Source organism: Vigna umbellata, chromosome 6, assembly GCF_029865625.1.
Source record: "Vigna umbellata cultivar VRB3 chromosome 6, Vumbellata_1.0, whole genome shotgun sequence".
Lineage (NCBI taxonomy): Eukaryota > Viridiplantae > Streptophyta > Magnoliopsida > Fabales > Fabaceae > Vigna > Vigna umbellata.
This window is the reverse complement of record NC_142170.1, coordinates 12447395-12473459: the sequence shown is the minus strand read 5'-3', so window position 1 is coordinate 12473459 and position 26065 is coordinate 12447395. Positions and strand designations below refer to the sequence as shown.

General features: G+C 32.5%; 4 protein-coding genes across 10 annotated transcripts; all 4 read left to right on the top strand.

Moving 5' to 3' along the window:
• Window positions 1-260: 260 nt before the first annotated feature.
• Window positions 261-4366, top strand: LOC124846493 (ubiquitin-conjugating enzyme E2 7). The gene is made up of 6 exons (XM_047323762.2): window positions 261-438; window positions 556-658; window positions 1249-1346; window positions 1413-1513; window positions 2448-2525; window positions 4130-4366. Exons 1-6 carry the CDS (start codon window positions 396-398, stop codon window positions 4205-4207), a joined length of 501 nt encoding a protein of 166 aa, XP_047179718.1. The 5' UTR covers window positions 261-395; the 3' UTR covers window positions 4208-4366.
• A 1839-nt stretch (window positions 4367-6205) lies between these two features.
• Window positions 6206-10196, top strand: LOC124846495 (uncharacterized). 2 transcript variants are annotated; one of them, XM_088092252.1, is made up of 7 exons: window positions 6206-6319; window positions 7023-7400; window positions 7921-8093; window positions 8230-8325; window positions 8762-9014; window positions 9226-9438; window positions 9667-10196. In XM_088092252.1, the coding sequence occupies exons 2-7, from the start codon at window positions 7104-7106 to the stop codon at window positions 10024-10026; spliced, it is 1392 nt and encodes a 463-aa protein (XP_087948378.1). In that variant the 5' UTR covers window positions 6206-6319; window positions 7023-7103; the 3' UTR covers window positions 10027-10196. The 2 variants fall into 2 exon arrangements, with proteins under 2 accessions (XP_087948378.1, XP_047179721.2); XM_047323765.2 differs by having other exon boundaries at window positions 8762-9018; window positions 9218-9438.
• Window positions 10197-15881: 5685 nt separating this feature from the next.
• On the top strand, window positions 15882-19345 carry LOC148196806 (P-hydroxybenzoic acid efflux pump subunit). Its single transcript, XM_088093394.1, has 3 exons — window positions 15882-16451; window positions 17448-17615; window positions 17724-19345. Exons 1-3 carry the CDS (start codon window positions 15897-15899, stop codon window positions 19299-19301), a joined length of 2301 nt encoding a protein of 766 aa, XP_087949520.1. The 5' UTR covers window positions 15882-15896; the 3' UTR covers window positions 19302-19345.
• A 1738-nt stretch (window positions 19346-21083) lies between these two features.
• LOC124846660 (UDP-glucuronic acid decarboxylase 6-like) lies at window positions 21084-25452 on the top strand. Of its 6 annotated transcripts, none has more exons than XM_088092689.1 (13): window positions 21084-21103; window positions 21880-22014; window positions 22246-22332; window positions 22450-22537; window positions 23130-23221; window positions 23298-23362; window positions 23439-23527; window positions 23688-23765; window positions 23877-23970; window positions 24226-24292; window positions 24369-24432; window positions 24543-24583; window positions 24847-25452. In XM_088092689.1, exons 2-13 carry the CDS (start codon window positions 21904-21906, stop codon window positions 25030-25032), a joined length of 1062 nt encoding a protein of 353 aa, XP_087948815.1. In that variant the 5' UTR covers window positions 21084-21103; window positions 21880-21903; the 3' UTR covers window positions 25033-25452. The 6 variants fall into 6 exon arrangements, with proteins under 6 accessions (XP_087948815.1, XP_047179927.2, XP_047179926.2 ...); XM_047323971.2 differs by having other exon boundaries at window positions 21102-21229; XM_047323970.2 differs by lacking the exon at window positions 21084-21103 and adding an exon at window positions 21111-21264.
• Window positions 25453-26065: the final 613 nt, after the last annotated feature.

Here is a 26065-nt window from a genome sequence, read left to right as displayed (position 1 = left end):
ATTATCGATTTTTTTAAAAAAATTGGAAATGATATATTGGTGGGGTGTAATAAACACTTTTTTTTAGTGTAATATTTTTTTACAAGATTAAACTAATTATAATTTTAAAAGAGGAAAGTCTAAACAACCTCAATGGATGTATGAATTAAAAATTGGAATCATTTTCTTTTCTTTTGTCTCTTTATTTTTTTGTTATATAATTATTGTCTTTCTCTCACTATATATATATAATAAGGTTTCCATCTATCATATCTACGTTACAGAAATACCATACTATAAATACAATTCAACTCTCTTTCACCTTTTGAAGTTCTCTATTCTCTGTCTTGTTTTTTTTCTTCTCAATCTCACAACGCAACCCATCCCTTCAACGCTCTCTCACCTCCCTTTCGTTGATGGCGTCCCAAGCAAGCCTCCTCCTTCAGAAGCAGCTCAAAGGTGTCTTTCTTGCGTCCTCCCTCACCCAATCCCTTCTTCTTCCTTCCTCTGGTTCCTGTTTGATTTCTTTGCGTGGATTCTCCGCTGTCTTCTGATCGATCTCTCTTTTGCTTGCAGATCTCTGCAAGAACCCCGTTGATGGATTTTCCGCCGGTTTGGTCGACGAAACCAACATTTTTGAATGGAGCGTCACTGTAATTGGGCCTCCTGATACTCTCTAGTAAGCTCTGTTTAGTAAATAATAACCTTTTCTTTCACACTAATTTTTGCGATTTTCAGTTGTTTTTTATGGATTTTAGATTCCCTTTGCTTGTGCAGTGATGATTTCTTTGCTTTTTGCTTTCTGGGGTTTTGGGTTTCCCTCTAAAGATGGCCTCTTTAATTGCTTATTTGGGCGGGAGGTGTTCTTCAGAATTTTCTAGAAGTTTTCTTTTTCTGTCCTATTCGTGTCGAATCCAATCCATTCAGGCGGTTCTTGCATGGACCCTTCTTGTTACTTTTTTTAATTCTCGAGATTATTGTTGATATTCGTAGGCTTGATGAAAATAATATGTATTTCTATTTATATTTGTTGCCGTTTCTGCAAACGACGACACTTTCCTGATTTGGTTTGTTCTTGGCTGGGTTCATTTGATTGTACTTGTTTTAAGAAATGATTTAAGTCAATACTTTACTTTCCCTTATTGGATTGTCTTCTCTAGTTATTATTTCATTTTGTTTCTATGGTCTTTTATAGCACCCGAGTTCTTTGTTTTACTGACTACTTTGTTTCCTTGTTTTGTCAAATTTTTTTTTTTAATTTTTGTGAAGTGAGGGGGGATTTTTTAATGCCATTATGAGCTTTCCACCCAACTACCCAAATAGTCCGCCATCAGTGAAATTTACCTCTGAGATATGGCATCCCAATGGTTAGTTTGACTCATTTTTATCTTGCTTTCTTTAATGCATGAAATATAAAGATGTTCAAATTGCAGTTTATCCTGATGGGCGAGTTTGCATATCAATTCTTCACCCTCCTGGTGACGATCCGAATGGTTACGAGCTTGCAAGTGAGCGCTGGACACCTGTTCATACAGTATGTACAAACAAAAAGCAATAAATTTAATTAATTAATTAATTTTAATAATGAGAACTATGCCTTATACGCAACTGGTGACTCTGCTTTGAGTTGCTGGGTAAATTGATTTAGTGCTATAAATGTGAGATTATTGTTTAGTATCCCTTCCTCATGCTTTTGTTTGATAATCATATGATGCACTTGTTGTATAATATTCCCCCGGCAGTTTGGCTATATGCATGATGTGCTTAATCTGAAGTCATTCCATCAAATTTTCAATCTTTTCATTTCATGAATGGATATATACTTACAGTGTCTCTCTCTCTCTATATATATATATGTATGTATATTAATAAGTGCAATTCAGTGTCCTTAATGTTGTAGATTAGTGTAGCTTAACGTTAGTTGCTTCTGTGTGAGCCTTTGGCAAGATATATGCATGTTTAGCTGCGTATCTACCTGCTGTGTGATCTATATCTACTGTGATGCCACACTGTAGCTTTGTTGAACTTGACATTAAAATTTACGGGAACAGCATTCTAAACGCCCCAAAACACTGATATAATGCATTCGTATGTGGCAGAAACTATCTGTCTCAGTTATATATACTAGGCTTCATCTTCTGGCAGTTCCTCTGTTCTCTTTATATGCATAATTAGATCCTCTTGTTGTGATACTGTCTTGTACTGTCAGCATTGCATCAATGGTAGTTCACATAGTAATCATAGGATAGAGCTCTCCATTCCATGCACTTTGAATGAGAAGGAAACTATTAGTCTACTACTAATTTGGTGTGGTGAAAATTTCAAGGTTTTCTTGATAATTTTGCTGGTTTTTCTTGCTTCTTGCAAAATGTATGCCACTTCTGGTCTATCACTGGTGGTTTGACATAGTACTTGTAAATATCATTGAAACGTGCTTATGAATTAATATTACGTATTCCAACTCGCAGGTAGAAAGTATAGTATTAAGTATCATATCGATGCTTTCTAGTCCTAATGATGAATCTCCTGCAAATGTTGAAGCCGCGGTAAGTTTTAGCTTCTTCTTTTTTTATTTTATTTTATATCTGCATTGTTTCCCTCTGTCATACTTTGGCACTTATTTGCATCCTAGAGAAGAAAAGGTAAACTTACAATTATTTTAACTATTTCAGCGGTTATTTTCTCAAGGTTATGTATTTAATGTATGGTGGAGAAATTCTGACTTATGGCCGTGGTACTTGAGCAGATAGCTAGTTTGTATGAATGGTGAGATGGGGGACTGTAGATAATGTAATTCTTCTCCTATTAGCGATAGATGACAAAGTGAGATAATTTCAATATTTAGTATGGATGGATTTCACGAGTGATTAAATACGGTGGAAAAATAATATAAGTGGGATGGTTTAATTCGGACTTGGGTTATGATGGAAGTAGTCGTACTCAAATTGCTGATTTAAGCAAAACCTGGAACTTTTTTAATTAGAGTTATGAAGCACAGAAACAAACAAAAGAAGCACAAGAGTGCTTCTTTTAGTATTATTTCACCAGGCTTGGCAATGTAGCTAGTATGGGTAGGTTTTTTCTCAACTTAACCCTGTCCCATCTTTCAAGATACATTCAATACCCTATGGGTCCATCAACTTTAAAGGTGAATCTGGACCAGCCCCACAAGAAAGTATTGAAACCTGCACCGTATAGCTCCACCCTTCCTACCTCACATTTACGGATATTATGAAGAAATTCCTGGAAGAATATTTAAATATACAAAATAATTAATCAATCATCTTGTACAGTTTAGTAGCTATTTTTGAGATACGTGATGTACTAGTAAAAGTATGTTTTGCAGGAACATGTTGCTTAGTATAAATTAACAATGTCTTCAGAAGTACCATAACTAGGCATGATACTAACTTTTGCATGGCTGGAGGGGTGGGGAACACCCACTAGGACTGCCCTTGTCTTCTTGACCTTTGGCACTAATTTACCCTGTGCCATACTGCCTCTTGACATTATGTCTGACACGAACACTAGTACCTGGTTGACTTTCTTGACGTGTCCCGTTTGACTCAATAAAAGCATTTAGAATTATCTATGTCTGATGTTGCTGGGTTGTAAAGTGTGAGGGTTGGCTTTAGTAAGTTGTTGTGTATGTGTGGATACTGTCCTGTTTTGCTACATTGAGGATGGGTTCTTATTTCTTCTGTTAGTTGGATATTCCTTTCACTAACATGTGCTGAGTTATGAGTTATATTTTGTAATATTAATTTTCCAATTAATTATGTGGTATCCCTAGAAAATCCAAGTGTAAGTCTAAGTTTTACATTGGATTAGATAGAAATAAGATAAAAATAAGAAAGTTGAAAGTAGAAAACTCAAAATCCATTGTCTTGTGAGAAAGTTGAGAAACATATAAGATCCATAAACCTCTAATCTTAAGGTTTTGGATTGAAAATAGTGTCAATCTTATGTGTGGATTGAACTCTGGTCTCTTTTGTATTTATTTTTCTGGTCAATTCTTCCCTTGATAAATCCATTTTAGTATCATTTGTTTGAGTACTTTGAATTGAGAATTTGGCATTAGAAATACATATTGCATTCCTAAGATGTTTTACTGATTAATTAAAGATGATGTGATGATGTTATGTTGCAGAAAGAGTGGAGAGACAGGAGAGATGAATTCAAGAAAAAAGTTAGCCGTTGCGTGCGGAAGTCACAAGAAATGTTGTGATTTACAGCTGAATTCTCATTCTGCTTCTGTGAACTAATGTATGCAGTGGTTCACATGTTACTATTGGTCCCAGTAGAGACTGCCATGTCTTGGAAAAACAAACTGTATTCTAAGTGCTTTGTCACTAGTTTTATGAGAAATTTAGTTTGTTCATTTGCATGACCTTATTGTTCAAATTATAATTAGGTGCCAAGTTTTGCCTTCTGCTTAATTTTCTGAGTGTTGATGTTCCTGCTCCTACATTCTGACTTTTGTCTTTGCTTTCTGTTATATTCTTCTTACCTTTTTATTATAACTATGATAATTGTTCCATAAAAATTGCACAAAAATCATCAGAATCATTTTTAAGTTCATCTCGATAAACCAATAATTTCGAACACATAAATACATAATGAAGATACCCATTTTATCTGCTGGACGTTTTAAAACTTTTAATGTCAAATACTTTTGAGAGTTGCTCCCTCCACCACCGCCAACCGCTCCCTGCACCTCCCTATACCTTATTTGTCCTTCTATAAAACGGATGTCAACATCCGTTTCACGTTCAACGGATGTTGACATCCGTAACATCCATTTACATATTTTATATTTTAGTTTATTATTTTTATTTAAAAAGAAAAAACTTCAACGGATGTGGCCACATCCGTTTAATATATTTTTAAAAAGTTTTTTATTTATTATTTAAATAATAATATATAAATTAAAATAATTATTATTATTTTATTAAATAAAATAAAATTAATTTATAAATAGTTAAATAATATTTATATATTAATTTAAAATATAAAAAATTAAAAATTAAAAACTAAAAACAAAAAAAAGCAACGGATGTCGCCACATCCGTTACGTTTTAATATGTTTATAACAAATTTTTTAATTATTATTTAAATAATAATACATAAATTAAAAGTAATAATAATTATTTTATTAAATAAAATAAAATTAATTTATAAATAATTAAGTAATAATTTTAAAATAATTAAATAATATTTATATATTAATTTAAAACAAAAAAAATAAAAAAACTAAAAACTAAAAAACAAAAAAGGCAACGGATGTCGCCACATCCGTTAACGGATGTAGCACGTCCGTGGAAGAATTTTTTCTTTAACGGATGTTGACATCCGTTGAAGAAAAGGAGTGGGGGTGTAGGATATTTTAAAATATAAAGGATAGTTTTGGAATTTTAAAAAAATGTGGTGGTGCAGGGAGCAAAGTGGGGTGGTGTAGGGAGTAAAACCCAATACTTTTTATTCTCCATGAAATACGATGCCCATATTTTAACACTATTTTGTACAAACTCAAACATGTATATTTAATAATTAATTCCTTATAATAATTATATTATCTTATACGAGATGAAAATATGTTATTCATGTAATCACTTTAAATGACCTTATAAAGAAAAGGTAAAAATTAGAAGACAAATTCTCGCACCATTCATCACTTGTTGCTACTTTAAAGAATTTCGGACTTATTTATTTTTTGACAGTTAGAAAATGTTGAAAATGCATTACTTTTTTTTTCTTGAAGTTCATTATAAATTTTATTTTGTTTTTTAGTCGGAATTGTGTATCTCCCTACTTTATTCTATCTATAAATTTATTTTTTATTTCATTTACTCAAAATTGTATAACTTCCTATGAAATTGGAATTTTAAAGTGAATGAAACCAAAGGAAGAAATTATAGAAAAGCAGGAAAAAGTAGCCTTAAAGTCTTCTAACATTCCATTAAGATCCAAGAAGAAATTATGAAGGGTGTGCACCCTATCAACTTTCTTCCTGCACTCCATCAAAACTTTTGGAAATTCTTTTCTGGAAAAATGTGTAAGTGTCTTCAGAAAAAATCTGTTTTGAAAAATAAAATCCAGAATAATAAGGTGCAGGAAGAAATTTGATGGGCTGGAAGAAGTAACAGCTAATTATTAAGTGGCAATGAGGCCCAATGCCCCATGTCAAGCCCCTAAAAAGTCCCAATTGCCAAATGGAAAATTTTTTTTAGAAAGGTCCTTCATTTCTAAACCTCCATTCTCTCTGGCTTCATTGACTTTCGGTGACCCAGGAAGACTGATCGAGAACCATGGATGCTCTCAACCTGCAATTCTATCTCAGGTCAAGTTTTCCTACTTTTTTCTTTATATACTATGTTACCGCTTCAATTTATTCGTATAAGTTTAGTGCACTTTGTCCTTGTAGAGTTTGATAATTGTTTGGGGAAAATACTGAATTGAGTATGTTTCAATTGCTCTTTATTCCCGATATTGTTTGAGTTGCATAAGATATTGGCATCATTGTTATCTTGTGGGTATAATACAATGGTTTACCTTACTCTTGACTCTTGACATAGTATACATAGGAAGAAGTTGATGGTGACAGTATTATCTCTTTTGATCACTGTATTAACTCTTTGGAAGATGGTGTACTTGTTGTACATACTGTATTCGAACTAAATAGAAGTAAAACATTTCTGCTTGCATACTCTTTTCATGTGCTGGATTTGCTTAGATTTTAGGAATTAATTGTTCACTTAGGAGAACCCCTCTCCTCTAGATATTGATTACAAGCTACTATGAACACTAAAATAAGTTGTAATAAGTTAATATAAACACCAAGTATTTGGTGTTTAAATATTTGCTGTCTTGAAATTGTTTTAATCGCTTACTGGTGGTTATTATTGTTGAAGTTGTTATTTAGTTACTTCCACAGCCAATGTGGGCTTCGATTTTTTTTTATTAGACTAATCCATGATACATACAGAAAACGTTTTCATTTCATACTGATTCTTTTATGTTAAACAATTCATTTCTTGTACCAGATAACCTTGGCTGCCATCAGTTTACATAGGAGACCCGGTGGATTATTCTGACAGAGTAAGATCCATAGACCTGGCAGTGTCATGACTGAAAATAGAGCATACAGAAATCTACTAATTGAATTTCATCCTAAAAGTTTTGTCAAGAGAAACAATGAATATCTCACTTTGCTGCTCTGTGGCCGCTTTGGAAGAAGTGTTGTGGGTCGTATCACAATTTTCTTACTTAAAGTTGCTGCTTTAGAGATCATAAGGAGGTTCTCCAAGAGCAGATGTCCATGTGTATGGCGAGGCCTTCAGGCTCTACAAATCCTGTGTTATCCACCTTTTAAATGGATTCAGAGGTGGGCACCCTTCAAGGGTTTGGTTGACAACATGCAGGTTCGTTATATAAATTTGTGAACTTTTTATCAAAGTATATCTGAATAACATTTTATTGGACATAGCACAATATTTCTTAAAAGTCACTTTCAATTACAGTCGGTTAGGTATCACCATTACAAAATTTAGGAACGTTTATTTCATATCGATCTAAGCGAGTATACCAAATTTTATCCGCAATATCTCAGGATGCATGTACCATACTGACCTGAAAAATGTTTTTAGTTGGGAAAATCTTTGTGATATCTTAGAAATTGGTTTGAGAGTGAAAAGGAAAAGGCCAATATGTCTTTCCAGTTTACCTATTTAATGAAGAAGCGAATGAAGATATTGATGTTTGAATAATATTGATGAAAATACTACTATACTCCGTGCTCCCTTTTATTTATCTTGGTTGAAGATCAAATTGATTGAAAACTTCTCTCGTTAATGTTTGTGCCATGTCCTGTATATTTTCTAAATGTACCAAGTTTAGCTATAATCATTAAAGCAGATAGCTAATAAATCTCTCTTCTGTCAGGTCCTATCAAGACCGTTGCTAGCCCTTTCAATTGCAACATTGTTTTCTGATCAGTCAATTGCAACGTTGTTTTCTATGAAATCAAAATGTAGTGATAGAAAGTCAGATTGTAGTTCAGAAGATGCAGCAGTATACTCCGAATTATCACCTTTACAAGTTGATTTGAATATAAGGTATATGAAAACCATCTTCTGAATATTGTGTTACTAGATTATCCTTCAGGAGAAACTTGAGATTGATTGTGGGGTTTTTACTATCTTGATAATTTTGCTCTACGTTTAAGCTTCTTCACTTTCTTACATTTTACAGCCAGTGTTTGACAAATCATAATAATTTAGAATCTGAGAAGTGGTTGACTCAACTCAATCAAGAGCTTGAAAATCAAGGACTTAGTTTACCTGAAAGGTATTTTATGGTTCCTGTGCATTCACGATTTAGAATCCTAAGCATGATGTGATTGTGCCATTCTAGAAGAATATCATCGTGTGATGCCACCAAATATTTTGTTTCAAAACAACGCTACATGTTATGATTCCGTGATTTATATTAATGTCGTAGACTTACAACTTTTTTCTTGTAACAGAATGAGAAACGCAACATTAATAATTTATTCACAATGGTCTATCTCTTGGAGTTGGATTTGCTGAGATTTTGAGTAAAATTTGAATTGATCACATCACCTACTGAATTTTGAACTCATTTTTATATTAAAATATTTTTCAAACGCCAAGCTGGTACAAAAATCAGGGTCAGGTAGATTCAGATAGCAATGGCATATCCACTACCATATTTGTTTGTTCTCCTGTTACAACAGACCATGATTTAGTGGGTGTTTATGCAGAATCGATGATGACGAGCTTAGGAGATTTTATGCAGCTTCTAATAATGATTTTTCTAGCTTTCTTACCTCAATAAAGAAGACCATACGATGGCGAGAGACTTACAGAATTCTTTCCTGGGAAGAACAGAAAATGTGGACAAAATTGGTCTTTTGGCATGGGTGTGACGTGGAGCGCAGACCTTGCCTAATTGTAAGGCTAGGGTCAGCCTGCAATACTTTGGAATGGGAAGATAGACCTCGATTTGCTCAGGCAGTAAGTAAGTTATTCTTTCTTAAATGTCGATTTATTTTTCTTGTCAACTTCCTCACATGTTTGCTTTTGTGAATCAAGACTATTATTTCTTCGCTCTCCACTTCTTACTACCTTTCTCTACGGAGCATCAGTCAGTCTTGTTTTCTTGACGTATTACTTTTTGTGTTCTGTAGTTTTTTGACATTTGATAATCGTTATTTCAGTATCACAGGTAGAATATGGAGTCTTGCACTTGGTTGATGCAGACAACCCTCAAATTACAGTGTTGGTGGATTGTGATGGTTTATCTCCAGCGAGAATTCCCATGCAAATGACGAGATCTTGTTCTTCCCTTTTGCTAGACCACTTTCCCAATCGTCTTGGTTGCATGTTTGTCATACAACTGCCAACCAGTGCTCATGTTATTGCGCAGTCTTTTATTCAAGTAAGTTCTCCTTTCAGTTTATTCAGCCAAAAATGATTAGGAAAGTGCATTGAATTGTTGATTATGAAACATGTCGGGGTATCAAACAAATTGTTTGATTAAACACAATTTCATTTATCATTGGATTGGAACACAACCACCTAGATAATAGTAAGTAATAACCGGAGCAGTAGATCTATAAGATAAAATGCAATTTTCTAAACAAATTAATCTGTGCATTTGACTCAGGAATTGAAGCCTGCTACTAGAAACAAGTTGAAAATAGAAGGGGAAATGTTTCAGAAAGTTCTTGCGGACTATCTGCCAACACTGCCTTCATATCTTGGAGGCTCCTGCACTTGCGTGAAATGCTATACCGTTGGCTCACAGGATATGCTGCAACCTTATGTGGCTGGGACCAGCAGGAGAGACAGGGTGGAGAACACCAGTGACAGTGACAATGAGGATCCTCCAATCTTGCATCCTTCCAATGAATTAGAAGGCGGCTTATATGGTCAATATAATCAGTTGTTGAGAGCTGCTATCGTAGGTATTCTTATATTTTGGGCTTTTGTAGCCCTTGGTGCTGTAGTATTTGAAACCCAGTAATCTTCACCTGCCCTGATAATTAAAGGCATGCCAAATGTGGTTTGTATCCCTTGAAGAGTAAATATTTTTATTGGGCGGCATAATCCAATTCCAAACAGGAACATGATACTATTGCAGATTCTGCAGCATACTATCACTTGCACTATAGTTTCTATTTGTGATTTTATTAATAGTCGTGTAACATACAAAATCACGTCATTCCACCTTACTCCAGAAAATTACATATGATGAGTACATTGCTTAACTCTAAAACACTGTTTAGAAAATCTTGGTTGAGATGTTAAGGTAATTTATATTTGGGCTTATAACAGGGGCTATGACCTTTCATAGACCTACCTGTTTTTTCTTCTTCAAGTAAGCTTTATGGAAGAAGTAATCAAAACAAGTTTTTTTTAGAGTATTGCAGTAAGGTTTATATTCAAAATTGTAAACAAGTTGTTATTTACCAGCAGTTTATGACTAAGAATTTAGGTTAAGTTATTTACAGACAGCTTTAATCTCTCCGTTTAATTTCGTGAAGTTGTTATTGTACATTCAATTTGTATAGGATTGGCCATGGTGCTCCCCTTACTATACATTCAATAGCGGTTATTTTTATTATATTCTTTCTATTCTGTAGTATAGTACACTTAACTTAATCATATAATAAAAACAATTAACTTAGTTGGATTTTTAAAAACATTACTAGTGTATCAAATTAATTTTCATTATTTATACTTTTGTAGGTTTTCTTTTCACTATTCATTAATACAAAACATAAATATTCAATATTTTCAGTCGGGGTAGATTAGGAAAATATATATAAAATTATAAATTGTTTTAGAAAAAAAATCGACATTTTTTATTAAAATGTATGAAGACAAAGTATTTATTATCATTTTTGTTATTAGAAGGAGAGATTTATACTATAGACGTAGTAATTATTATTATTATATTTAGTAAAAAGACAAATATGTAACAAATATAGCATTCTTCATGGTTTGGTGAGTCATATTGATTGTTAAAAGATCAGCCTGGCTACATTTTTATTTACACTAATATAAGTGTACCTAGCAATCTATATAAGGCATTCTAAGGTTACAAATAATAAGATCGGTATCAATGGTTTTTCTGATAAAGAATATGGAAAACACTTGTAAAATTTTCCACATGAAGAGCACAGATTTTATCCACCACTTGTGTTGGCTGGAACAATGGGCTTCATTTTCCCCCTCATGTTCCTCAAATAGGCTCATACCACTAGGCTTTATTTCAAGTGTTTTTAAGCTCCACCTCAACTATCAAATTTAAAATCAATATTCAGCATACAGCAATTTCTTCATGCGTAAAGCTATATAAGAAAGAAAAGTGGAAAATGTGAGAAGCTCTAGATCATTTTGTTTCCACAAACACCCAGATGAAATAATTAAATATAAAGTTTAGTCCCATTTTGTTGCTTGATCTCACTATTTATCTAATTTCAGATTCTCAGGAACCACCAGCAGCTGCAGCAGACAGCATTCATTTTTTAACAGTGCAAAGCCCGAAGACCAGGAACTAATTCAAAAGGCAATACAAAATAAATTAAATTAGGACTAAAATTTCTGAAAAGAACTCATACACCACTGAATTAGGAAAGAACTCTTGTATGTATTTTATAACGTATATATAGCAAAGGTGCACTACTTTCTTACACAGGATTCCACTAACACACGTATATATGGCATATCCTAGTTTTCAAGAAACTAAACCTTTATCGACCGAACAAGTTTTTGCAGCGTCATCCCACCCCAACAAAGTATGGTGCGTGGGTCCTCAGACTTTTTATTCAGGTCACTGTTCAGACTTAGTAGAAACTAGAAAGGATAAGGAGATTCATATTCATCTCTCTTTCTCTCTAGAGCCGAGGATGTGCAAAATATGTATCCTCGTCCCCTTTAAAACAGAACAGTCTCTTTTTGTTATACATATCATGCATGTTTTGGTTGCATACATTTTTGCAACTACATAGACAGAAATCTGTCATTTCCCTTTGTTTTGTGATTACTTATCAGAATACTGTGGCATGCACTGAAAATGTGGATGATGTCAATACATATAATAGATATAACTACAAAAGAAAATAAATATTACCTACGATAAGTTTACCTGAACCCTTTAAATAACCAAGATGTATTAGTCCGCTAGGGTTAAAATTATATTCTCACAAAACTTTTTCATTTGCCTCACTGCATCACTCCTTTAATGTAAGAGTCATTCTCCTCCCTTCCCTATTGTCAAATGCAAACCATGTCGCCACTTCTGCATTCTCTTTCTTTGCCTTCCTAGTAACCAACATGAAATGTGTCAACCATGTCATCATTACAAGCCTTTATTTCCTTCCCATTTCGAAAGTAACTAGAGATTGGTTTTCTTGTATTGCATTTTTTTTCTATTTTATAATGTTTTCTTATTCAATGTGGGGTGAGAAAGTGTTAAGATCTATCTCCTTCAGTACTCAGAAAATATTTGAAGTTTTCAAGTTATTTCATCTCAAATTCAGATGCAAGATATTGTTGTAAATTAGAAATCTTATATTGTTCATTTCATGTAAGAATATCATATTATTTACATATATAATCAAAGCTGAAATTTTTCTTTTTCCTCTCTTCAAAAATAAGGCGTGAAGAGTTACTTGTTCTGTAGTAAAAAACTTTCATAGACTTGTTAAACTTTCCAAACCATGTTTTTGGGGATTGTTTTAATCCATATAAATTTCTTCTAAAAATTTTCATGTAGAAAAGCATTTTTCACGCCAAATTATAAAAGAGGTCAATCTTGATTTGCTGCTAATGACATAATTATCAATCTTGGTTTGCCGCTAGAGACATTTCATCATCACTCTTCATCTCTAGGATCGAAGGATGAAAAACGTACATTCTCTTCTACTTTATTTTAAGGGATAATCTCTACTTATTGTATCATTCTTGCAGTTATGGATATATTCCACTCATTAATTTTATTCATTTAATCGAAATTCACGAGTACAATTCGTTGCCATGCACAGTTGAGAATATGTGGATGATGTTTATCCTACTATTGATCATATAAAATCACCTTCATAAGCTGTAGAAATTTCCAAGTTTTGTCGAATTCCAATGTTTCTAATTTCTGTGAATCTTTAAAACAGATAAAGCAGCACTTGAAACATAATATGAAAGAACTACAGCTAGCAAAAGCACATTTGCTTTTCACTTTTATCGTGGGAGAAATGAGTTAATATAATAGTAAACATTAAGGAGGAAGTCGTAGGACTATTTATTTGCTGATCTGATAATTAAATGACCCTTCATTGTCCTAAAAGGAAACGTTTGAGAACGGAAATAATGAACATTAAGTGGAGATCTACGAAAATCCCACTTTTACATGGTTGATTCCTTATGCTAGCTTCTGAGTTTCGGTAGCGTAGAACCCAATGACACTAACAACACACAACTTTTTATGTATATCATTAATTAGAAACTTCATTCTTTTATACCCTAAAAAGCAATTTAAATTTATTTTTTTAGTAAAACAGATAAATGTAACGAAACATTACATGAATTAAGCTTTTGTCCCTTTTTTCCTTAAAACACATATTGGTAATAGAAAGAGAAATCAATATTTAAACTGTGTTGGACTTTAACGTGAGATTACTATGTGTAATAGAAACATATTCATATTTTTTGAATTTTTGGTGACAAACAAAAACAATAATCAAATTGCCATTTAATATATTATCAAGTTTGTATAATTAAACTTATTAAATAATAATAATATAACTTCTTTTTACAAAGAATAATAACACAACACAATCCAACTATTTTTGAGTTTTACATTATGATGCGTTAAACTCAAACCCTTATAATGAACACGTGTTCAATGATATTGAAATATTATGTTATATATAAAAATGAATAAAAGGCGTGAAGAACTTTAGAGCAATCCTACTAGCTCTAAATGAAAAATTACAACTTTTTGTGGATTTCTTCAACTTTAATTTAAAAGACAAAGGAAAATGGTGGTTCAGGTACAGCAGATAATGAATAAAATTTATAAGGATAAAGTTTATACATTATTTAAATGGGTGTTGTATTTGTATTATTTTAAATTTCCCCCTCCTTTGTGAATCTACACAGTTAAGTTAAAATGACTGTATATATCATATAAAAATCTGATCACATGCTCACATTTCAATTTGAGTATAAATTATATTTGTGCAAAGTGCTGATAAAAAAAATATTTGTCCAAATTGGTCATGGTGTGGAACCTTCTCTATCATACCTCACCTAATTTAATAATCCTTAAATAAAGAAGGAATATATATAGAATTTTTAAAACAGTATCTATACTATTGGTTGATCTACATATCAGTATTGTAATCTAAAAAACAGGAAAAGGGAAAGAACTTATCCTTATTTGAACACTCGTCCGAAGGTATTTGTTTTTGTTTAAAGTACATCATTTAAGTTAACAAATTTATCTGTTGAATGTAAAGACAATGAATAATTGGGATTTGTGCTTATCAAGGAGATTGAGGAGTATCTTTGTGAAGGCATTTGATTTGTACACATACATATATTTAAATTTCATGTTGATTGACATGATGTTGTTTGGTTTTGTTCATAAACTTAAATGCTTGTAGAGATGTGTGTTTTTTGTTTAGGAGAAATCATTAAATGGTTTTGATGTTGTTAGGTGTTTTATATCGGATTAATTTTAAAATGATAGATATTTAAATTTGAAATAACATAATAAATAATATTTAGTTATAAAGAAATGGTAATTTAACACAATAAAAATATATATTTTTGCAACCACACTTTTCGATCACTAAACAATTATCTAATATACTTTATAAAACGACTAAAATTATATAATAGTGAAAATCTTAGTCACAAAATAGTTAGTGATAATTTAGTTACTAAATAGTCATTGAAATTGAGACTATTGTTATTTCGTGACTAAGAATTTTGTTCACCTCAAATATATAAGAGATCAATTCAGCAACTAAAATACTTAAAAACAACCTTCTCAAATTCAACACATTATATTTTACTAGTTTAACTTCCAACTTAAATTTATGAACTCAATACTCGTTCTACAATCTCACAAAACCAAATCTAAAGAATATTATAAAATACCTAATATTTCTCAACGTTCTAGTTTAGTCAAAATCATAAAGATCTAGAGCATATTATAGTGCCATACAAAAAATTTAATTGAATATTCTGATGTTAAAATGTCCACTAGCAAACAAAAGAACATCATGCACATTTTTTTAGGATCACAAAGGAGTGGAAAATAAGAAAAATTACCTTAGGAATCTTAAGCAGACTTTTGTCCTGTTGTCTGTAAAAGGGATATGAAAACTAACTACTACAATATGTTACATACGTAATTACTTTATTAAGATAATTATTACAATAATTACTACAATATGGTCCATGGGTAATTGCTTTAATGAGATAATTATTGGAACAATTTCTACATATATAGAAGCTAAACATTACTTTGTATTAAAAGTGAAACCTTTCTCCATTTTGAATAAGAAAACTAGCACAATTTGGTTCATGCATGCATGCTCAGTTGTCGGAATCAAATTTGATAACACTCTTATATTTTTATCCAACCCCTTTAGTTTTAAACAATTATACATGCATCACATGAGAAGAAGAAGAGAAGGAGGCCTTTAAAAGCACTTTTTCTGAATAATAATTTTTCTATAATGAAGAGAGAAGGAGACAATTCTATTGCATTGTCGTCCAGGTCAGTGGAAATAAAATATTTGTAGTCTTCATGCTTTGTGGTACTTGTTCTTTTATAAAAGGCGAAGCCATGGATGGTGCAGGATGAAGTAAGAAGAAGGAGAAATGAAGAAAGTGTTGGCAATGGAAACAATGCGAGAGTTGTGGCGAGAAGGGCCCTCATCAGCGTTCCGAACAGCCCTAGCATGCACCATAGTGCGATGTGTGAGCCTCTATGCACCACCCTCCATCACCACCCTCATATCCTTCCCTGCATTCTCATACGTCACAGCCATTCTCCTCATCGCCAACCACGCCACTTTCGGAGACGCCTTGCGCGGATGCTGCCTCGCACTCTACGCCACCCTTCACACCATAGGCCCCGCCATCTTCACCCTGTGGCTTCTCGGACCAGGCCGCCTATCCAAGGTGGGGACCGCCGTGGCGGTGGCAGTGGCCGCATTTGTGGTCGTCCTGCCTTGGCCTCACTCGGCGGCGCATTTGTTACATAAACGCTTAGCGTTGGGACAGATAGTGTTGGTATACGTGGTGGCGTACGATAATGGTGTTCACACTGATCCTTTCATGCACCCTTTACGCTTGGCAGCTAGCACCGCCTTAGGTGGTCTTGCTTGCGTTCTGGCCTTGCTTCTTCCATACCCGCGTTTTGCATGCTCCCAGGTAACCAAATCCTTCATCATCTTCCATATTATATTTTCCGTTAGAAAAAAAGACAGAATTTTTTATTGACTCAGATTTCTTTTACAATATTTTTTAGATAAAATACATTAAAATAATAACAAAATAAATAACAAATCAGGAAGTGATCATAATAACAAATAAATAATAATCTAATAAAAAAATACATATATGTTTATATATTATTTTTCTTTTTATTAACTAATTTGTTTTTCCAGCCAAACAATTAAATAAAATTTTAGTTTTAAAAGTAATAATATTTTACACACACACAAATATTTTTTATTAATTTAATATTTATTTCTGTTGTCAAACAACTAGGTAAAACTTAATTTCAAAAATAATAATATTTTGATCTATACAGATTTTTTACATTCATTTAATACTTTTTTATTATTTTTTTTCTTTATTTTCTTTTATAAATATTAAAATTTACTTTTTTATAACTATTCATCACTCTAGTTTCAACTAAATAAAACCTAAGTCTATTTGTTTTTACACACAAATATAGTTGTAGACAGTAATTGTTATTTCTTTTTTCTTTAATTATGAATTAAAAAAATATATGTTGGCAGGTTTATTGTTTTAATATATATATATATACTTAAACGATGGGAAACATTATTAAAATAATAAGGATAATTAAGTGAGTGTAAAAATAGATGTAAAAGTTACCCATCACGCTAATTTTTTTTTATGAAACAACACAAAATATTCATATGAAATTCAAGTCTATTTGAATATAAAAACCTTACAAATTCCTTATGATCGAAACATCGTTTGGAATATAAAGGAAATATTCATTAAAATAGAAACATCTGTTTTAGCAACAATATACTAAGCTGAAGAGTGAATTTAAGCTGTATAAGAAATTATAAGAGTAGCAATTTTATTTTAAAGCAATAAGCAAAGTAAGTTGAGGTATAAATAACGTGTTTAACAATCTACAATCTAAATTTTGTTGGGTAATTAGCACAGATGAATGAAATCTACAAGCTATTAACAAAAAACATGTTGAAGAGATTGAAGCTTCTCATAAAAGTAATAAGTGAGGAGGACAAAGCTAATGCAATTGGATTCATCTCTCAAGCCAAATGTTTGGTAACCAGCCGAACCAAGCTCCTTTCTCTCATCACACTCTACCAAGTAAGTCCGAAAACTCATTTCATGTTATTTTATTCATTGCTAAACTGAAATTAATTAGCCACAACTTGTTTATAATTATAGTAATATCATGGCTTTTTGTTTGTACAGGAGGGCGTGCAGTGGGAGATAGTTCCATTTAAAATTTTCAGATCAAATTGCTTGAGCCAAATAGAGAGACTTCAAGAGATAGATAACAATCTCAGAGGGATGGAGTTGGCTTTCACTTGCACCAATTCATTCAAAAACAACATTCTCAACCAAAACCTTAAACATGGTCTCAAAAACCTTGAGGAACATATTAGCCTAACCATGAAACAACCTAAACAGGGCTTAACTGTTCCAGAATCCAATGCAAAAGACCTAACACTTTTTCTCCGATCCCTTCAAACCATTCCAACTACTCACCAAGAATTACCCATCTTCTTCTTATTATTTTGCACCCAACTCCTCCACCAAAAACCATTCACCCTAGCTCCAACTTCTACTCAAGACAATAACAAAAATGAAAATTCTCACTGGGGTAAACAAAAGTGGGCTGATTGGGTAGCAAAATTGAGAAATACAAATTTTATTCCAGCAATTAAATTCTCTCTATCTTTGGGCCTCACAGTTTTCATGGGCTTAGTATATAGCAAGGAAAACGGGCTCTGGGCTGGGCTCCCAGTTGCCGTGAGCTATGTCTCGGGGAGGGAAGCCACATTTAGGGCAGCAAATGTTAAAGCCCAAGGGACCGTATTGGGAACTGTGTACGGCGTTTTGGGCAGCTTCGTGTTTGAGAGATTCTTGCCCTTAAGATTCTTGTCTCTCCTTCCTTGGTTCATTTTCACCAGTTTCCTTCAACGAAGCCAAATGTATGGGCCTGTTGGATCCATTTCCGCAGTTATCGGGGCGGTTCTAATTCTTGGTAGGAAAAACTATGGCCCATCCAGTGAGTTTGCTATCGCCAGAATCGTTGAAACCTTTATTGGGCTCTCGTGTTCTATTTTTGTGGATCTTATTTTGGGGCCTAAAAGAGCTTCCACGTGTGCGAAAATGGAGCTTTCTCAATGCTTGGCTACACTTGGTGAGTCCATTGGGTTGTTGAGTCTATTTGCAGGTGAAAGCGATTTGGAAGAAAAGCTAAGGAGGTTGAAAATGCAAGTTAACGAGCTTAAGAAATTTGTTGTAGAAGCAGAAGTGGAACCTAATTTTTGGTTTGTACCGTTTAATAGTGTTTGTTATAATAAGGTTTTGGGGTCACTGTCAAGAATGGTGGAGCTCTTGTGGTTCGGAGAACGTGGTTTGAAGTTCCTCCACCAAGAATTCCAACGATGTGGGGCTTACGAGAAAGAGGATGTGAAGATGCTAAACGCTATAGTCGAACATGTGAGGGAGCTTATTGACTCATCCATAAAAAATCTTGAAGAGATTTGTAGAATGAAAGGTGATGAAAAGAATGAAAAGGCTTGTGATGTTGAATCAGGAAAGTCAAGGTGCATGGTTTTAGGTTTAGGAGAAGATGGAATAGAAGAAAGAATTGGATGTTTTCTGGAACAGTGTAGAAGTGTTGTTGATAAGTTAGATGGTGATGAAAGTGAAGTGAAGAGCCAAGTTGTTCTGAGTTTGAGTGCTTTAGGGTTGTGTTTGTTTTCATGCATACGAGAAACAATAGAAATCGAAGAAGCAATTATTGAAATTGTACAATGAGAAATCAGTGGTGTTTTTAATATTTTTAACATAAATTAATAAAGAAAAACATTACCATAGAAAAATATGTATCTTTATCTTTATTGAAAGTGAAAAAGGTAGATATTGTATCCGGATTGGAAGAAGAAAAAAAGGTGGCTGCTTGCCATCATCAACATCATTCAACTCATAGCATGAACAGGTCGAGAAAAAAAGGTACACACTTCTAGACTGAGTGCAACATGAGAATTTTCAAATAAAAGCAGTGCAGTTGAAATTTTCTTCATCTACAGTTGAAGTTCTTACATGAATTTTTTGTTAGTTCTGCAAAGTGGGTTACAGTTATTGAATGATGATGAATCTAGCTAGTGACTAGCATCTTAATCGAATTGAAGATTTAATAGAATTGAATATTTGACTAACACTTCTCCCCGAGAGTGTGCACACACATATTATAATATTGACATATTCACATCAAAAGCAAAGCAAAACATGAAACCAAAGTGCATTTGTTTCTTAGAAATAATAAATATTAAAATTAAGGGTGATTTAATTTTGAGTTAAAGGATATAAAAATAATTAAACAGTGCAATTAATTTTTAAATATTAAACAGCGCAGTAAGAAGGATGATCTAAAATTTATAAAAGAAAATATATATATATATATATATATATATATATATATAATATTATTATATTTTTTTGCTGAATTTCTTACAAAAATATACTTACAAATTTAATTTTTCAGGAAAAATTAGTTGAAAATAAAACAAGAAATTTGCTACGGATATTTTTTATAAAAAATTCTGTAAGAAATATTTTAGGAATTTTTAAATTTAAATGTAACTTACCCACCAAGGTATTACTTATTAAAATTCTTTAAAAAAACTGATAGGAAACAATTTTCTGTAAATTTTTGAAAAAAATCTACAAGAAAATCTTTATTGAAATATGGAAAATTTTAGCAGTCATGAAAGAGATCAATTTTTTTTAGTTGAAATTTACAATGCTAAATAACTAAATTAGTTTTGACAACTTATATATAAATTAACTCCACCCATGTTAAGAAAGATTATCGTTTTGATATATTCGTGCTCCACTTTGAAACAATTTTTTTTATTAAACTTTATTTACCCCATAATCTAAAATGGATAGTTGAGACGTTGGTAGAATGTTTTTTTTATTACAACAATTTAATTAATTAACTAAAGGGTTAAAGATTAACTTTGAATTGGACGCTATTAATTAATAGTTAAAAGGAAATTAATTCCATTGAAATAAAAGCATTTGAAAAATTGTCAAAGTAACTATTAATAAATATAAAATTACACAATAACTTTTAGTGTAACTACAAGATATATATTAGATATTAAACTGGAATAATATGTATGATTTGACTGTACGTTTTTCATTTTTAATAAAAATCGTTATTTGATTTTCATTGACTAGTTCTTTAATATTTATCGTTATATTTCCCGCCATAATTTAAAAGTAAATATGTTTAAGTGATGACATAATTGTATTTAAATATTTCAAAATTAGGATTTTTTTTTTTTAAATATTATAGCAAATGTTGTTTTTTCAAATTATAGATCTATACTTTAGGGTTGTTGGTTCCTTTAGATTAATATGAAGATGTAACCAAATAATTAAACTACCTAGAATTTTTATTCTAATAAAAAAATTTAGTAAACAAGATTTTTCCTTGTTTAATATTTTAAACAACATTTTATCGTAACTGAGGGACCTACCAGTTCGTCAAAACATGGAACCTAGTACCTTATCTGCCTGCCAGTTCACGTTGTACTGCGCATTGTGTAAGTGTAAGTAACCTTAAACCTAGTGTTACTGCTGAGAAACTTCCATTCTCATGCACTTCACCAAATTCACCAAAATGACAGAGATGATATGATATTCTTCAAAATGAATTGAATTGCACTTATATCAAAGTATAATTCCTATCATTCGATCCATCTTCTGTTAGGTAGTAATTATAGTCATAGAAGCAAAATTCAATGTGGGGTTTGGTTTGGTTGTGTCGGGTTTGGTTTGGTTTTTCTTTTCTGAATCTTTACTGCAGAATAATAGTTTGGTGTGATTTCCATTACTATTGTCGTTGTCCAGGAGCTTTCATTATGTCCTTCAACTTTCCGTGACTTTCAAGCTTTCCAAATTGAATTATGTTTTTCAGGGGGTAATTTTATCTATTCTATGCTTAAAGTTTTGATTTTTTTATCAAACTTCCAAATTGAATTTAGAAGTTTGGTGGAATAATTTTTCATATCTTGGTTGTCATTCATCTATATAAATGGGTCTGCGATCTTGCAGTAGTGGTAAGACAAGAGTGGTTAGGGTTTTGGTTTGGTGCTTTTGTGAAGCTATATATCTTGGTGTTCTTTTGAGATCAGGTGCTTGACTTGCTCTGTTACTTTCTTATTCTGATTGCTTTTAATGGCATTTGTCACTCTTTTCCCTATTTGTTGCTCCAATTGACCCCTTTTAAATAGATATCAGTTCACATGATTTGGGTTGGGAAATTTATATCTTATTTAGTTTAAATGTTCTGTGCTAAGCATTGATCACCCGAACATTTGTGTAGGAATTAATTTCTGAGGTCCAAACAATGGCAACGGATTCTTCCAATGGTAATGGACATCACCAGACGACAACATCAATAACAACAACAAAGACACCTCCTTCACCATCTCCCCTGCGCTTTTCCAAATTTTTTCAGGTGAAGCATTGATCCTTTTAGCTTGACTATCATTTTCCATACAAGATCATTTACGTTTCTTGTTTGATCCAATTTCATGTTCGTTCAGTTATTTAGTGTCATTTTTTTTACTAAAAGTACACTAACGATCATGAGGTGTTAGTAAATTTAGAAAATGGTTACTTTGAGGATGGCCATTTTGTCTCGTTTTGATGCCATGTTTACATGTATCTCTTTCATTCTTGATAATAGTCCAACATGAGGATCTTGGTCACTGGAGGAGCTGGATTCATTGGATCTCACTTAGTTGACAGATTGATGGAAAATGAAAAAAATGAGGTCAGCTGGTTGATTTTTTGCTCATAACCTGTAATCATCCTATATTTGATAAATACAGCATCTGGAACTAAGTTTGATTACATAAAGTTATGCGACAATATCATTGTGTTTAATCAGGTCATTGTTGCTGACAACTACTTCACTGGATCCAAGGACAACCTCAAAAAATGGATTGGCCATCCAAGATTTGAGCTTATCCGTCATGGTAAAGTATCATCTTTTTTTACTGTCAACTATCAATGCCAATGAAATTGTCATAAGCAAGATAAAGTGAAGATTTTTGTTGATTTATTTTTTGCTCAGTAAGCTGATATAATTTGAGCTTGTAGATCTTTTGCATTCAGCGTAAGCTTCATAGTTGTTACACCATGAATTAAAGAAACCATTATTTTTTAACTGTTTATTTAATAACCAGTTAGTTAACCATCCCATGCTGTTGTAAGGGAACAATAATGAACTAATGCTGATAGGATACTATTCTATTGACTAGTTATGTCTAACTAAAGGGATACAAATAAGAGTAAATCATAGTTCTCTGCCTTCTTTCATCCATCCAGGAAATATATATAAGAAAAAACATGTTTCAAAAATTGGCTACAATCGAGTAACAGAAGGGAATCAAATAAATAAAAGACTCACTACTTGCCGGTTAAAACCATTTTCTATATTTACTTAATCGTTTTGGGTGGCTTGGGTTGCTGTCAGATACTGATTCTGCATTACTATGTTCAGCATTACTAGATCATTTTTGTAAACCAATGATGTTGATGCTAATTATGAATTTGATACATTGGTAGATGTCACGGAGCCTTTGCTGATAGAGGTTGATCAGATCTACCATCTTGCATGCCCTGCCTCTCCTATATTCTACAAATACAATCCAGTGAAGGTATAATTTTGAGAGTCTATTTGCCTTTCTAGTACTTCACATGCATACTAACTTTAAGGGAGTGATTGCTTTACAGACTATAAAGACTAATGTCATAGGCACTCTCAATATGCTTGGGCTTGCAAAGAGAGTAGGAGCAAGGTTGTGATTCTTTTTTAACGATAATCTCAATTCGCTGCCATTAGTTGGTCTTAATTAGTTTGAATTTTACTGACAGGATTTTGCTTACATCAACTTCTGAGGTATATGGAGATCCTCTTGTGCACCCTCAACCTGAAAGCTATTGGGGAAATGTTAACCCAATTGGTAGGTTCCTTTATTTCATTCCCATCTTGAATAAAAGAGCTTCTTGAATGGAACTATTTCCATTGATGAATATGAACTCTAAATTACTGGAGATATATGTATCCTTTTATGCATATTCTTAAAGCTGTGGTCTGAGGTCTTTAATATATGATGATATCAGGAGTCCGTAGTTGCTATGATGAGGGGAAACGGGTGGCTGAAACTTTGATGTTTGATTACCATAGGCAGCATGGGATTGGTAATTTTCATGTCTTCTTTTCCTCATAATAGCTTCTCATTTTTTCTAAGGCGTATGCAGTAAGTGTTTCCTTTTTTAACTCTTCGCGGTGTTTTTATCTTTTCAAAATAGAAATACGCATTGCAAGAATCTTTAACACATATGGACCACGCATGAATATTGACGATGGGCGTGTTGTTAGCAATTTCATTGCTCAAGCACTTCGGTAATTACTTGACTGTTTTCTGGTATAAATTCGTGCTATGATGTCGTTACCTCTGCATGTTTTGTTATGGTTTAACCATTGCATGATTTGTTCAATGATCATGCTTGATTGCAACTCTAGATCGATCATTGATATAATATAATTGTTTTAAATTTTAATACTTTAAGTTTAGTGACTCGCTATAATTTTTATTTCTTTCTTAGACTTATTGTTATTTTGATTCAATCTCATTATATAATCAATGGTTCGTTATAGGGGGGAGTCCTTGACAGTCCAAAGTCCAGGAACTCAAACTCGAAGTTTCTGTTATGTCTCTGACCTGGTATATATCCCGTAATCTTTGTATCTTTGAATTACTACTACCTGAATGTGATTATGATTTTTATGAGATGTCCCAGGTTGATGGTCTTATTCGCCTCATGGAAGGGCCAAACACCGGGCCAATCAACCTTGGAAACCCCGGTTAGTTTCTACTGTAATACCTGTATTTGAGTTTTCTTAGTTCCTTAGTTGGGAAAGTATGTTTACTTTCTCTGCACCCAGTTACTTACCAGAGTACATTTACATTTCAGGTGAATTTACAATGATTGAACTTGCTGAGACTGTGAAAGAGGTCAGTTTTAAGCCTTTATTTTCTTTGCAAGCAGCATTCAATTCTCCTTTTTTTATTCACACGGTTGCTTTCATCAAGTTCAAGCTGTGAGTAGTAAAATGTCGCTTGGAATCCTTGGTTGCCCATATCTGGCTATTTCCTGGAGTAGAACAGCATGTTCATAGTACCAAATCAATAATACATCATCATCTATATTTATGTGCAGTGTTTGAATGAAAAAATTTGCTAGAAGTTTTCATCTAATGCTTTGTGAGTGGTTGCAGCTTATCAATCCTGATGTTGAAATCAAGATGGTGGAGAACACTCCTGATGATCCGAGACAAAGAAAACCAGACATAACAAAAGCAAAAGAATTGTTGGGATGGGAGCCAAAGGTGAAGTTGAGGGATGGTCTTCCTCTTATGGAAGAAAATTTCCGTCTGAGGCTTGGAGTTGACAAGAAGAAGTAGCTCAATTTCTCTCCTTTGGTGGCACGTCAAAAGTAGAAATAATAAGTGAAATGAGTCTGGCTGTTTTCAAAACCTTCATCATTATAGGTATTATGATACTGAGAACGTTGGGTACCTAAAATTTGGAGTCTATAGCTATCACACTGCTATATTTTGTTTTCATTTGGCAAAAGACTACATCATGTCACTTCAAATTTTGCGGGTTAAAAGACGAGTGAATTGAGCTTTTTTTTCCCTGTATTCTGGTTATATTTTCAACTTTTCTTTCTTAAAAGTCTTGGAGAACTGAGCTTTAGGATGTTATTTAGTGTGGAGTCATGCCATTTACTTTGAAGTGAAACTGATTCACAATATCGAAATTCATTTTATGTTGTATAATTGACAACGATTGTTTTGTAATAAAGTTATGTTCAAGCTTCATTATCATCTTGTCTGGTGTTGGAAGGAACTAATCTCAGTTACTTTTAGATTATTATTTTCTGCAGTTTTAAGGATTTTGAAAACAGTAAAAACAATTGTACGAGTATCACGAGAAAAAAATAAATACATTCTTTTGAATAACTTGTCAAAAACTAATTTATAAACAGATTAGTACTTGATAAGTTAAAAGTCGAAATTTGTTTTTGAGACCCCAAAAAAAGTAAAATTAAATATATTGCCCAATTGAATAAAATACACTGAAACTAAAAATATTTTCTATATTATTATTCAATCATATTTTTTCTTTTGTTATCCAGTTGTATTTTACAAATATTTAATTTTATAATAATTTCTTCAAAAATCGTGTATAAGAATATTTTGTATTAATTAACGGTATAAGAAGTTGTGTAGTGTGTGATTATTAAACTTATACAAATCTGAGATGCATTTTTATAAGTTTTGTAATTCTTCTCTGATCAAAACAAGGATCTTATTTGGATAATTTATATTGACTTTTACTAAAATTCTTCGTTACTTAGGTTAATCAAATAAACAAAAAATTATTCAAAAATAGTAAAAAGTAAAACCATATACGAAACCAGAATTGGTCCAA